General features: G+C 39.6%; 1 protein-coding gene across 1 annotated transcript; it reads right to left on the bottom strand.

The window, feature by feature from the left end:
- Window positions 1-1,236: 1,236 nt before the first annotated feature.
- Window positions 1,237-12,444, bottom strand: LOC122310462 (uncharacterized membrane protein YjcL). Its single transcript, XM_043124335.1, is given in 8 exon segments — window positions 1,237-2,646; window positions 2,749-2,961; window positions 2,963-2,991; window positions 3,290-3,463; window positions 4,775-4,885; window positions 5,460-5,676; window positions 6,498-6,551; window positions 12,346-12,444. Coding segments are annotated over 8 exon segments (1,221 nt in total). The 3' UTR covers window positions 1,237-2,322.
- Between the last annotated feature and the right edge of the window lie 2,219 nt (window positions 12,445-14,663).

Raw genomic sequence — 14,663 nt, 5'->3', positions numbered from 1 at the left:
ACATAATTGCTTAGAGGAAAAGATAAACGAGCCTGTTTGGAATAATGACATATATCACATATGTTTGTACAAGGAGAATTGATAAGAGAATCTTGTTTATGTAACAAACATTGTCTAGCATTGGATGGATATCCTAGACGTTAATGCCATATGTCTAAAGTTTGAGGACTTGAAACAAGAGGTGCAGGAATACTGGAAGCAAAAAATGTATTATTGGAATTAGAAAATACACAATAAATAGAAGCATCAATTACATTAGAGGTTGATGTCTTATATGGCAGCAAGTAATAAAGACTATCTCGTTGTTCACCCAGACCAATCGTCCTCCATGCACATAGGTCCTGAATGATACATGATTTATTTAAGAAAAACACAGCACAGTTAGTGGAATGAACAAGTTTACTGACTGATAAAAGATTGAATGAGAAGGATGGAACACATAGAACATTAGTCAATGTTAAAGTATTAGAAATTTTGACTATGCCTATGTGTGTGGCATTGACCTTGTGACCATTTGGAATAGTCACAAAAGTGGATTAAACAGATGAGTACGAATGTAAGAAGGAAACAGAACTGACCATGTGGTTAGTTGCACCAGTATCAATGATCCAAGGTGCAGTAGAAGGATGATTTTCAACTTTATTGATGAAGTATGAAAATTGTTGAAAACTGAGAGCAGTAAAAACACTATGCGGAGGAAATGGTAATATACCTAATTGATGAAGGAATGTCAGAGGATTTTGCTGAGTACCTACTTGTGAAACCATAGCAAGTTTGGTTGAAGACTTGTGTAAATCAAGCATAGAGAGAAGTTGTTGACACTGCTCTTGAGTAAAAGGTAATGAAGATCCTTCAAAAGTCTGTACCTCCTATGAAACAGTATCAAAAGGATTACCATTGACAGAATTAATCCGAGATTTGGTGAATTTTGTATCCAAGAGGATACTCGTGGAGTTTATAACATTTCTCGTTGGTATGTCCCACCATTCCACAGTGTCTACACATCGGTTTAGGTTTCGAAGAGAATTTATTTCTCGAAATGAGTTTTTGAGAATTTTGTTGCTGAGTAGTGGAAACCAAAGCAGCAGAATCAATATTGACAAATTTGACAGTAGAATGAATACTACTCTACCTTTCTTCTTGCAAATATCAGAGAGAACACTCTGTTGATATCAGGAAATGGATCTATCAACAAAATTTGAGATCTAACACTTGCAAAAGTGTCATTAAGTCCCATCAAAAAATGCATCGCATATTCACGTTACCGATGTTCAAGAACAACTTTTAAAACTGCACAATTACAATTTCTTGAAGAGATACAAGAAGGTAAAGACATATAATTCATCAATTCGTCTAAAGAGTCTTCAATCGAGTGGAATATGCACTCACAGATAGATCATCTTGCATCAGATCTCCTCCTTCTGGAGCTGAAAAATTCTAGGCACATTAGTTTGCAAATAGCGTTGTTGTAAATCACACCAGAGTTCTCGTGCTGTGTTGATATAGATGCGACTGGCTACGATCTCTTTGTATACAGAATTGAGTAACCACGAGAAAACCATGTCATTACAACGTAACCAAGCATTATGTGCTAGATCAGAAACATTAGATGGCAACGTAATACTTCCATCAATTAAACCAAGCTTGTGCTTAGATCGTAAAGCAATTCGCAGGGAGCGAGACCAAGCATGGTAATTATCTCCAGTTAACGGCTGCGTAACCAGCACAATGCCAGGATTATCTGCATTATTGAGATGAAAAGGACTGGATGAATTATCCATAGGATTGATAGGAGATTCAAGGAAGAAGACGTCATTAATGCAGGATTGCAATTTTCACTGATGACATGTAGAAAGATGATAGTTCCAAACTATCATACAGAAAACCTAAAGAGCAAAAAGGAAAGTTCACAAAAGGAGAAAGTTCCCTCTACTTTGATTAAAATGAATTGACTACTTACAAAACTGACTTCTATCCTATTTATACAGAAAACTAATTACAACACGTGTTATATAATAAATGAAAACTTGCTAACTCATGTGTACATATCTCAACAGAGAGACGTGCTCGCTTTTGGGCTCCGATAAATATGGAGCCCTTTTTATTTGTTTGTTTATTTATTTTCCTCTAATTTCTTGGCCCTTCATATAAATTATACATATATTTTGTAACTGGGTGATTCATTTGCATGCTTCAGTACCAAGACAAAATGAAAACTATATATGAAGGCACTGCCACATTTGGCAACTATGTACATGATACAAGTAGGTGCATGCAAATACGAATTCGTCAAGTTCTGAGGTTCTGATATAGTTGCAGGTTCTACATATGTTTCAACACCGTCAATACAAAACCAATGCTAAGAAAAGTAGCAATCGTAATTCCAAAAATGCCTGCGAGAATTCCAGGAACGACCAATGATCCCCATCCTTTGGCAGTTGCCATCCCACATGCTGTTGTAGGGCCTCCAATATTGGTATTCGATGCCAAAAGTAATAGCTTCAAATCAAGGCGAAACAGTTTTCCAAGTCCAAGGATCACAACAAGATGAACGGTGACTTGAACTAAAGCAAACATGAAAATACTAGGTGCTGTAATGATGACATTCCATATGCTCCCACTAGCACCCACCACAGCAAAGAATACCTGTTGATCCAAAAAGAACATTAACATGTTTCGGAGTACTGAATTGAGTATTCTACTATAAACACCAGTCTGCCTTGGCTGAACTGGATATATTTCAATTACCGGCATCAAAACCAGGGCAATAATATCACCAGTAGGTGCAAGGTACCCAAACTGTGATGGGAAAGTGGTTGCTAAGATGACAATGACATCAGTTATTACCTAAAGGTTGCCTCCTTCAATGCCGCATACCTTTGTGAGATAAGATGAAGTCTTGCATATCAGAAAGGATATAGCAACAGCTATTGCAGCTTGTAGCACAGGGAACTTACCCTCTAGAATCCGACACCATATCCGTAGTATCATCTGCCAAAGCATTTTAGGATATTAGAAAAAGATTACGCATATTTGGTTACTAAGATATTATATCTCTCAATATTGATCTTAAGCAGATGCTACAACTCATTTGAAATGGCTCAATTAACAAATAATATTTATGCTAAATATAAACTACTCGAAAAAATCATAGGTTCTTCATGTCTTAATTAACCTGATATATACCTGAAAACATAGCACAACATGAAGTAACGGACTTTATTTCAAGAGGAAATGGACACGCGAATTTACACTAAATTATGTGATACCAAAACTAAATACTTCATACCATTGATTAACGTTAAAGCCTCGGGAGGAATTTTAGATGCCAATGCAAACAACACTGACGAGGAAACGCCAAGAGCCTCTAAGAAGGCACAAATAACATTGTCAGGAGCTACTCCCGCAGACAAAACTGACAAGGAAACGCCAAGAGCCTCTGATATTGCAACATAATTAACAGCTGCAGAAATTGAAGACAAGATGACCAATTAGTTATGGTACCAAACTTCATAAGCAGATGCATACATTGAAAAAACATCCGGGGCACTCAAGAGGAACTACCAAACTTTGAAATAGAGAACCTGAAGGAGTAGGTTCCAAGGATATATTTTCAAAACATGAACAGAAGCAAATCTCCAGGGCAAGGAAATTGCAAAGTAGCTAAGTTCAGAGTCTTCCGATAATCTACTTAGATGTGCAAGAATATATACCTGCCTAGATGTGCAAGAATATATACCTACCAGCTAACAGTACATGCAAGAATATATGCATGAAATCTACAATAAAATCACTCCTTCTGGCAACATTTATTGCTCTAACAGCTAATATGACCTCAGAGATAATAAGCTAAAGTGCGAAATTCAGTCCAAACATTTGATAGTGGCTAAGAGATATGGCCATGGCTACCAAGAATACTCCTTCAGTAAGACATCCGAGCATGACTAACATCAAACTGAATTTTTTATCTAATGCACCTCAAAGTCTGTTTTTCTGGTCTAAGGATCAGTAATTAAACTCATCTACCCTCCCCCTAACATATAGTCATGCAAACAAACCTTAAGATAGTCAGTTCTGTCACATGAGAAAGACCGAGATATACCAAAACAAATAGGTTAATCCAAATGCACAGAAAGATCTCTCTAAGGTGATCAATGGTATATAGCAATGTTTCCATTCTAAACAAAACTCATTAAAAATCATGGTGGAGATTTCATTCTATTTCATACAACACAACAAAGTGCATAGAGTGACTTGTCAGAGCTGATTCATGATATAATTATGTTATCAAACTAGCATCAACTAAGAGTATCATGAATAATTATGATTTTGGGAACAATGCCAGACACCCATTAAAAAATCATGGTGAAGAGTTTATTCTACATCATCAAACATAACAAAGATCAATACGAAGAGTGGCTTATCATACAGCTGATTGCTGAATATAATGCAGTTGGTAAACTGGCGTCAAATCTTTATTACTTACTAAAAACAAACTGGCATAAACTAAGAGTATCAAGAATTATCATTATTTTGGGATAGCCATTAAAAATCAAGATGGAGAGTTCATTCTACTTTGTACAACATAACAAATAGCAATATGAAGAGTGATAGAGCTGATTGATAAAATAATGTTGTTCACAAACTGGCACCAATGGAGAGGATCACGAATGATTATGTTTTTAAATCACTGAAAATGCTAGTATATCTCCTTACTTTTGCTACAAGTGCTCACTCCAGAAGCAACACTCAATAACATTTCCTCACAACTTACATCCACCAATATAACTACCCAAGAGAGCAGCAGCTATCTTCCAAATATCTTGTCCAAGTGATCGCATAGGCACCACCAGAAATGCCACAATGGTGCCTACTACAGTTGCAACTATTAGATAGAAAAATAGACACCACTGGATTACTAGCAATTACTTGTAGAGAACCAAACCATAGAAAGGTCGATTACATAATCTATTCATTTACAAATAAATGTACATTCCGATTTTCTTGAGATACATATTCAAACATTGATATTACTAGGAGTTACGGGGATGCATATATAATCATCAATTTATATTTAATAGTCCATGTCTAGAATTCATGAGCATAAATAATAGATCTCTAGAAAGTGTCTTTTGACCATATATATTAATAACTTGTATGGAAATGAAGCTTAAGGTAATCAACTGTAAACAATTCAGAAATGAAATCCATTTTGGCAAAAGGTCCACTGCATACCCTCAAATTATTAGAGATTTTGCGCTATGCACCCTCTGACTACCAAAATTGACACTTTTCACCATCGTCCAAATCTTATCATTAGTGATATGACACAATCTTAACAATTTGGCTTTAATGAAAGTGCAAAGTGCAAAATCTTAAACATTAAAAAGCTGAACAATAAAATTAATGGAAATAGTCTTAGCAGCATAGAGGCTGTAATTAAATTTTTAGTACAATACATGATCCAAGCAAGAAAGCCAAAAGCAATGTCCCAGTGGACTGTAGCAATTGGCGTAGGTCTGCTCTAAACAACAGCAATGGAATGGTTATAGGAAGCACAAACTCCAACACAATCGACTATGCCGATGCTTCATGAGGAATAATGCCGGTATTACTTGCTGCAAGGCTAGTTAAAGTGCTTACCAAGGCAGCATTCACCATGCTCCCAATCTTAGTCTTCTCTTATCTTAGAGTATTGGCATTGGATTGGCTATCCCAATCTTCAAAATTTAAAGAATATGTAACTTTTTAATTTTTAACTAATCACTTAATTCTTAAGATCTACATTAGATTAGCAATCACATTTTTTATAATAATAAAATATTATTATTTTTTAATATTTATTTTTCTTTAATTAATTTTTATTTTGTAATTACATTTTAATTTTATTTTTCTAATGTTCAATAACCTCTAATAATCATATTCATTTTCATATTCATAATCTAACAATCTATAATATAATAATCTTATATGTATATATAGATGACAAAATCTCATATGTAAATAAAGATTTCATATGTACAATCCATAATAATCTCATATCTATAATATAATAATCTCAAATATAACAAAATAACATATGAGAAAATCATAGCTCAACAACATATAATAAAATAACAATCCAACATTTACATGTGACAATAGTTGCTGCCCAAAATTACAACCCAACTGAACAACCTCGGTAATATCAAATCCCATTAATATTCTAATTGCTCCATTGCTTGTGTGCATCTACATGCATAATAACAGCCCAACAACCCTACAAAATAACATCTCTAACAAAATAACAGTCCAACAACCCTACATAACAGCCCAACATCCCAACAATTATTTAAAAATAGATGACTGCATTTATTCTAAGACTTGGAGTAATCACAAGGACAAGCATAGCCACAAAATAACATATGAGAAAATCACATGATCACAAGCATATAACAAAAAAACAGTCCTACATGTGGCAATAGTTGTTGTCCAAAATAACAGCTCAACAGAACAACCTCAGCAACATCAGATCCCATTAATATTCTAATTGCTCTATTGCTTGTATGCATCTACATGCATAATAACAACCCAATAGCCCTACAAAATAACAGTATCTCTAACAAAATAACAGTCCAACAGCCCTACATAACAACCCAACATCCCAATAATCACTTAAAAATAGATGACTGCATTTATTCTAAGACATGGAGTGATCACAAGGACAAGCATATAACAAAATAACATATGAGAAAATCACATGATCACAAGCATATAACAAAAAAACAACCCTACATGTGGCAATACTTGCTATCCAAAATAACAGCCCAACAGAACAAAGGCTAATATTTGTACAATCCAACAATCCAATATAACAAAAAGTCACAAAATAGCATAGGCAATAGTTGCTGGGCAACCACATATATTTCAACCACATGTGGCTGCTTAGCTACTAAAACCAATTGTAAACTATTTAATTATAATATTAAATAGATAAGAACAAGTTGAAACAGAGATGGCTACACATCTTCAAAATCAAAAGATGGAGATGGAGGCGGAGATGTAGATGAAAATCACTTCCGTAATTCCCCGAAAATCTCTTTTTGAATATTCAAGAAATACTCTTGCTGCATTCTATTCATCCCAGCAAGATCTAATTTAATTATCTTCATATAAATCTTTCTTTTCTCCATATCATTTGTGACGCCCCCAAATCCCCACACACGGACACGGGGAAATCAAGACGTCCGGATGGTGACATCACGAGTCACCACCCTATCGACGAGTGCCAAGTGTGTGTATAAGCAACAAAAGTGCACGAAAAAACACGCAGTGGATAGCAAAGTCATATAACTAAGTACCAGAATTTTTTCTTAGTTTAATACAAAACTGTTCAAAACATACATAATAAAATATTACAAACTACAGATATTGTTTTAAAACCAACTACAAGGCATAAACTTGAACTCAGCACTCCAGCGGAGCCGCATCCTCGGGGTCAGCCTTCTCCTCCTCCTCGAACTCTGCACCAAAATCTACGGTACCAAAAATGGTGCCGCAGGTAAGTAAAATCCAAACACTACTAGATAAAAACATATAAAACTCAAACAATATGCATAAAAGAAAAGCCAATGCATATGTCCCATGAAAACCACATTTTTTCTACGCACACCAAAAAAATCCATTTGGCCAAAAAACATTACCATTAAAACCATTCCTCGCCATTATCCCAGATAATGGCCCAAAACAGAAACCACCATTTTTCCATAAAATGAATCACATAGCCTCAAACCAAACCTCGCAATTTTTCCAGAAAATGGCCCGTAACCAAAACCATAAAAACGATCCAATTATGCATGCACCATGATCTCCCTAGGGATCATCCGCACACTCTGGCTCTGTGCCACACCACAGGTAACGTCTACGCGTGTGACACCTAAAAGAGAGATGCCCAGAACTCGCGCCTAGCGCATCCCTGGCCAGGCCATCCTCTAGTACCCGCCACTCTAGGGACCACGGAGTTGACACGACAGCGTTACCATATCGTGCAATCCGGTCATCACCCTGCGACAACTCAGGGGATGTCACTCAGTATTATCCACTCCCGAGTGACCAGAGGAGTTCCACCGAGATAATAACTCATCTCGGCTTGGGCTCGTGAAACACACGCACCCGAAATCCATTTATGCCAACAAAACATGATTTTCTCAATTAAAATAAAATGCACGCCTCAATGCACAAAATAACCAACCAATCACAAATCAACAAATCAAGCAACTCCGTCCTCAATCCATCCGACCCCCGAACTCCTCAGACTCAGTCTGGAATCAACCAACCAACATCAAATATTTATTATAAGAGAAAAATATATTTAAATCTAAAAGTACAGTTTAGAAAATACTTACAGTGCTATATGGTATTTTTTGAAAGCTCGCGGCGTCGCAAAAAGCGGAGGAAAAGCAACGTAATAGTGTATTTTACATTGTGGCTGTGGGTAATAAATTACCCACTTTCGAACGGTGACAAAGCAAGACACAAAATTGATAGGGAAAAGCCTTGAGATATTTATGAAGCTGAAAGAAGTGAGTTTTGGCGGTGGGTGGCGGTGGAAACGGCGGTGGAGGAGCTTAAAGGGGCTGAACGAAGTTGAGCTCGTGGGAGCTGCTCCGGCAACGGATCGAGGCCGGAAATGGGTGGGTTAGGTCGGCAAGAGGTAGGGGAAGAAGCTGTGAAGAGGTGGTGGCCGGAGGTGGAACGACGACACCGGAAAATCTCAAAAACTGTGTGGCTTGGAGGAGCTCGTTGCGGCTAACGATGGCTCGGATGGAGGTGAAACTTGGTGGGGATGTTCACCGATGGAAGGGGAAGAAAACTGGGTGGGTGGTGTAGGCCACGCCGCTGGCGTGCGGTGGTTCTGGGCTGAGAAAGCAATCGACGACAGAGAGAGAAAAGAGGGCTGGTGCCGTGACTTCCGGCCGTGCGTGGCGGCTAACGACTAGTCGGATGGCCCTGAAAATTGGTGGGGATGATCACTGGTGGCGGCGGCGGTCTGGGCTGGTCAATGGTCGGCGACGGAAATGGAAAGGAGAAGAGAGCTGCTTGGAGAGAGAGAAACCGGGGAAGAAAAGAAGAAGAAAAAGAAAGAAAGGAAAGACAAGAAGAACAAGAAAAAGGAAAAAGGGAAAAAGAAAAAGAGAAAAGAAAAGAAATGAGGTCCAATCCTCACTCCGGAAGCCAAAAACTGATCCGCCGAAAACGATTTTAAAAACCATAAAACGACTAAAATAAATTAAACACCACATCAAATAAATTAAAACCAATTTAAAATACAATAATTTAAAATAAAAGAACTATTATATTAATTAAATTAAAAACACTCATTCAATGAAAATACACGTAAAAGCGGGTCATCACATCCTCCCTCCGTTAAAAACAAATTTTGTCCTCGAAATTTGCCAAATCAAACACCAACTTGAAACAAACCACATAAAACCACTGAGATCAAGACTAAGTAACGTACCGTCATTTACTCAAACAAGTAGGGGTACTGCTCCCTCATGTCAGCTACTCTTTCCCAAGAGAAATCTTGAGCTAACGGATCTCCCCATGCCACCTTAACCAAAGGTATTGTCTTGGACCTCAATTGTTGCTCTTTCTAATCCATGATCTGCGACGAAACAACCTCATAAGTAAGGTCCGGTTGCAGCTGAATACTCTCTGGGTCGACAAAGCGTGGTTCTTGTTGACCAAAACTCTTCTTCAAGGATGACACATGGAAGATATCATGAATATCCCCAAAATATTATGGCAAAGCAACTCTATAAGCGACGGACCCTACCTTCTCCAAAATCTGAAAAGGGCCGACATACCTCGGATCCAGTTTCCTCTTCTTATCAAAACGCTTAACTCCTTTCATGGGAGAGACTTTGAGATAAACCCAATCACCTTCTTCAAAAGATAACTCTCTCCTCCTGGTATCAGCGTAGCTTTTCTGACGACTATGAGCTGCCGCCATTTTACCCCTGATGATCCGAACTTGGCTTTGCATCTCTTGAGTTATTTCGGGCCCAATTATTTTATTCTCCCCAACTTCATCCCAACACAAAGGCGATCTGCACTTCCTCCCATAGAGAGCTTCATAAGGAGCTATCTGGATGGTCGCATGGAAGCTATTATTATACACGAATCCTATGAGCGGTAAGTGATTTTCCCAACTCCCTTGAAATTCCATGACACATGCCCGCAACATATCTTCAAGGGTCTGAATGGTGCGCTCTGATTGGCCGTCCGTCTGCGGGTGATATGCAGTACTGAACTTCAACTTAGTACCCAATGCTGCCTGCAAACTTTTCCAAAACTGAGACGTGAACCTTGGGTCCCAATCTGACACAATACTTTTCGGTATGCCGTGCAACCGCACTATCTCTTTCACGTACAAGCGTGTCAACTTACCCAAAGAATCAGTGTTATTGACAGGCAAGAAATGAGCACTCTTCGTTAACCGGTCAACAATCACCCAAACAGAATTCTTCCCACCAGGAGTCCTCGGCAAGCCCACTACAAAATCCATCGTGATGTCGTCCCACTTCCACTCAGGAACAGGGAGGGGTTGGAGTATATCAGCGGGTCTTTGATGCTCGACCTTGACTTGACGGCATGTGTGGCATTTTTCAATATACAAGGCAATATCCTTCTTCATTCCATCTTACCAATAATTTTTTTTCAAGTCCCGGTACATCTTCGTACTGCCGGGATGAACTGAATAAGGGGCCGCATGAGCTTCTGCCATTATCCGCTCCTTGAATTCTGAATCTTTAGGGACCACTCTACGATCTCGGAACCGAAGAATCCCATCTTTATCCATACTGTAATGCAATGGCCCTAGAGATTTTCTGACTCTTTTTCTGATATCCAACAGCTTCGGATCCTTCCTTTGAAGAGTCTTCAATTCTTCAAAATCAGGTACTCGAATATTAAGAATTGAAGATAATATTTTCTCTTGCTGTGAACTTTCAATAAGGAGTCTTCTCATCCCTCAAAGCAAAGAATCCAATCCTGAAGACTCGGCCTCATCTTCCAAGTGCGATTTTCGACTCAAAGCATCCGCAACTATATTTGCCTTCCCCGGATGATACTTGATCTCGCACTGGTAGTCACTGATTAGCTCTAGCCATCGCCTCTACCTCATGTTCAGATTCTTCTGGGAAAACAAATGCTTCAAGCACTTGTGATCGGTGTATACTTCGCAAGCCTCCCATACAAAAAGTGCCGCAAGATCTTAAGAGCAAAAACAATCGCAGCCAATTCCAAATCGTGTGTCGGATAATTCTTCTCATGGTCCTTTAGCTGACGGGATGCATAAGCAACAACCCGTCCTTCCTGCATAAGGACACAACCCAATCTGAATTTAGATGCATTGCTGAAGACTACGAATGGCTTATGCGGTTCTGGAAGCGCTAACATTGGTGCAGTCGTCAACCTGTTCTTCAATTCTTGGAAACTTCTCTCACACTTGTCTGACCAAACAAATTCTGCATTCTTTCTAGTCAACACTATGAGAGGTCCAGATAGACGAGCAAATCCCTCCACAAATCTTTAGTAATATCCGGCAAGTCCCAAGAAACTCAGGATCTCACGCACGGTCGTCGGACGCTGCCATGACAAAATGGCTTCCATCTTACTAGGATCAACAGCCACTTCGTCTCAAAAAATCACATGCCCAAGAAATCTGACTTCCTCCAACCAGAATTCACACTTGCTGAGCTTGGCATACAACTGGTGTTCTCTCAATTTCCCAAGAACTAGACGAAGATGATAAACATGCTCTTCAATATCTTGGGAATAAATCAGAATATCATCAATGAATACTACCACAAAGGAATCCAAGTAAGGCCTAAATACCCGATTCATTAAATCCATGAAAGCAGCAGGAGCATTGGTCAACCCAAACGTCATCACCTTAAATTCATAATGCCCATATCTTGACCTGAAAGCAGTTTTGGGCACATCCTTGTCCCTTATTCTCAACTGGTAGTATCCTGACCTTAGATCAATCTTCGAGAACACAACTACTCCTTGAAGCTGATCAAATAAATCATCTATCCGCAAGAGAGGATATTTATTCTTAATGGTCACCTTATTTAATTCCCGATAATCAATGCACATACGGAGGGTTCTATCTTTCTTTTTAATGAACAGCACTGGCGCACCCCACGACGAAGTACTTGGTTGAATGAACCCCTTATCTACCAGCTCTTGTAACTGAGTTTGCAACTCTTTCAATTCAGCAGGTGCCATGCGGTAAGGAGCTTTATGTACAGAAGCTGCTTCAGGTTTCAAGTCTATAACAAACTCCATTTCACGAACAGGGGGTAGCCCAGGCAAGTCTTCCATAAACACATCCGGAAATTCCTCCACAACGGGAATATCTACCAAATACTTCTTCTCAGGCGGCGTAGACACCATCTGGACTAAGAAGGCATCCGCTCCCCATGCAATCTCTCTTCTTGCTCGAATTGCCGATATAATTACCGGCTTTTCTTTTAGCTTACTCCCTACAAATTCCAGCCAATCACCATCTGGAAGCTGAAAGCTAATTACCCGATTTCTACAATTAATACTCGCAGAATATCGGTATAGCCAATCCATCCCGAGGATGATATCAAAACCCAACAGCATAAACACCACCAAATCAGCATCCAAGAATCTTCCATCAAAATTTAATGGACAACCCAAAGCAACCTTGGAACATCATACCATTTCACCATTGGGTAGAGCCACTACTAATGACTTTGGCAAAGGTTCCGTGACCAAATTACACATCCAAGCAAAAGTGGAAGATACAAACGATTGTGATGCACCCGAATCAAATAAAGTGAAAGCATAGAATTCATATAAACGGACTCTCCCTGAACCAAACACATAAACCCATGAAATTCAAAAAACAAAGAAGAAACCAAAACACACCAAAGATCAAATCCAAAATTAAATTAAATTAAATCCATACCTGTAATTACTCCAGCATCATGGGTCGCTGGTGCCTCATCATCAACATCTCCGAGTGTGACAGCATAAACCCGGGCTTGCACTGTTTGCCTTGGATTTGTTCTTCCACCGCGTCTACCTCCACGGCTTCCTTGAACTGGTCTAGGACACTCACGAGCAAAGTGATCCTGCTAGCCACAATTATAGCATCGAGCCCCACCAGAAGGGCACTCACCCACATGGGCTCTATTACAAACTCCACAAACTGGCACGCGTCCTCCCAAACGATCACCTGAGGACGCTTGTGGTCGAGTCTCGGTCCGCTGAACAAATTTCTGAGGCGAACCCGAACTATTTCCTTCACCAGAAAAACTCCACCTCTTATGTCCTGGAGGGGAGCCCATACTCAAATTATTCTCTCACTCCACAAGAGTGGCCAACATCCACTAAATTCTGAAAAGTGGATATCCGGTGGCTGACCACCATTCGGCGTATATCAGGACGTAGACCCTCCTGTAAACGCTCGGCCTGCATCTCCTCCGAGGCGATGAGGTGGGGAGCAAATCGCCCAAGTTCTATAAATCTTCGGGCGTACTGTTCCACGGTCATGCTCCTTTGGACCAAGCTTGAGAACTCTCTTGCTTTTTGCCACCTTACAGAAGCGGGAAAGAAGCGATCATTAAACTCTTTCTTAAATCGCTACCAGGTCACAACGGCAAAAGATCCCAATTCTAATTCCAGCATTACTCTCTTTGTATCCCACCACTCAGAAGCGGTGCCTTGCAACAGATAGCTGGCATAGAGTACTTGTTGCGCCTCAGTGCAACCACACACCTCAAAAGTTCTTTCCAAGTCTCTGACCCACTTTCCAGCTTGAAGTGGATCCTCTTCTCCAGTGAAGTGTGGAGTTCTATGCGCCAGAAAGCGCTCATACGTGCATCCAGCTTGCACCATGCCACTAGACCCTCCTGGGTATAGCCAAGGCCCTCCCTGCTGTGGCCAAGGACCTCCTTGTTGTGGTCAAAGCCCTCCTTGTTGTGGCCAAAGCCCTCCTTGTTGCAGCCAAGCCCCTTCTTGTTGTGGCCAAGGCCCTCCTTGTTGTGGCCAAGGCCCTCCTTGTTGGGGCCTAAAATTCTGTTGCATGAACTCAGTCATCTGCCGTATTGCTTGGGCTATAGCATCATACCTTGGTGTATCGTCCCGAGGCTCTTGAGTAGATTTTCTTGGCCTCACCATTTTTCTGCCACAACACAACCTTTGACTCCCTTTAAGAAAACAAATAAAAACCAACAACATAAAATCAAAAATCAAAAATCAAAAACCAACACCACATAACAAGAAACAAAAAGAAACCAGCATGCAATAACATAACTAAATAAATAAAAACAAGCAAACAAGCTCAAATAAATAAAACAAATAAAACATATCAAATAGCAATTTTACTTAAAATAAATTTTAAAACACAACTTTAAAAACATTCTGGTACTCCCTACGGGATATGTGGTTTTACCCAGAGCCAAACTGCTCTGATACTACCTGTGACGCCCCCAAATCCCCATGCACGGACACGAAAAAATCGAGACGTCTGGATGGTTACATCACGGGTCACCACCCTATCGACGAGTGCCAAGTGTGTGTATAAGCAATAAAAGTGTACGAAAAAACACGCAGCGGATAGCAAAGTCATATAACTAAGTACT

The sequence above is a fragment of the Carya illinoinensis genome, chromosome 5, assembly GCF_018687715.1.
Source record: "Carya illinoinensis cultivar Pawnee chromosome 5, C.illinoinensisPawnee_v1, whole genome shotgun sequence".
Taxonomy (NCBI): Eukaryota; Viridiplantae; Streptophyta; class Magnoliopsida; order Fagales; family Juglandaceae; genus Carya; species Carya illinoinensis.
Note: the sequence above shows the minus strand (reverse complement) of the source record. Positions and strands in the feature narration are given on the sequence as shown.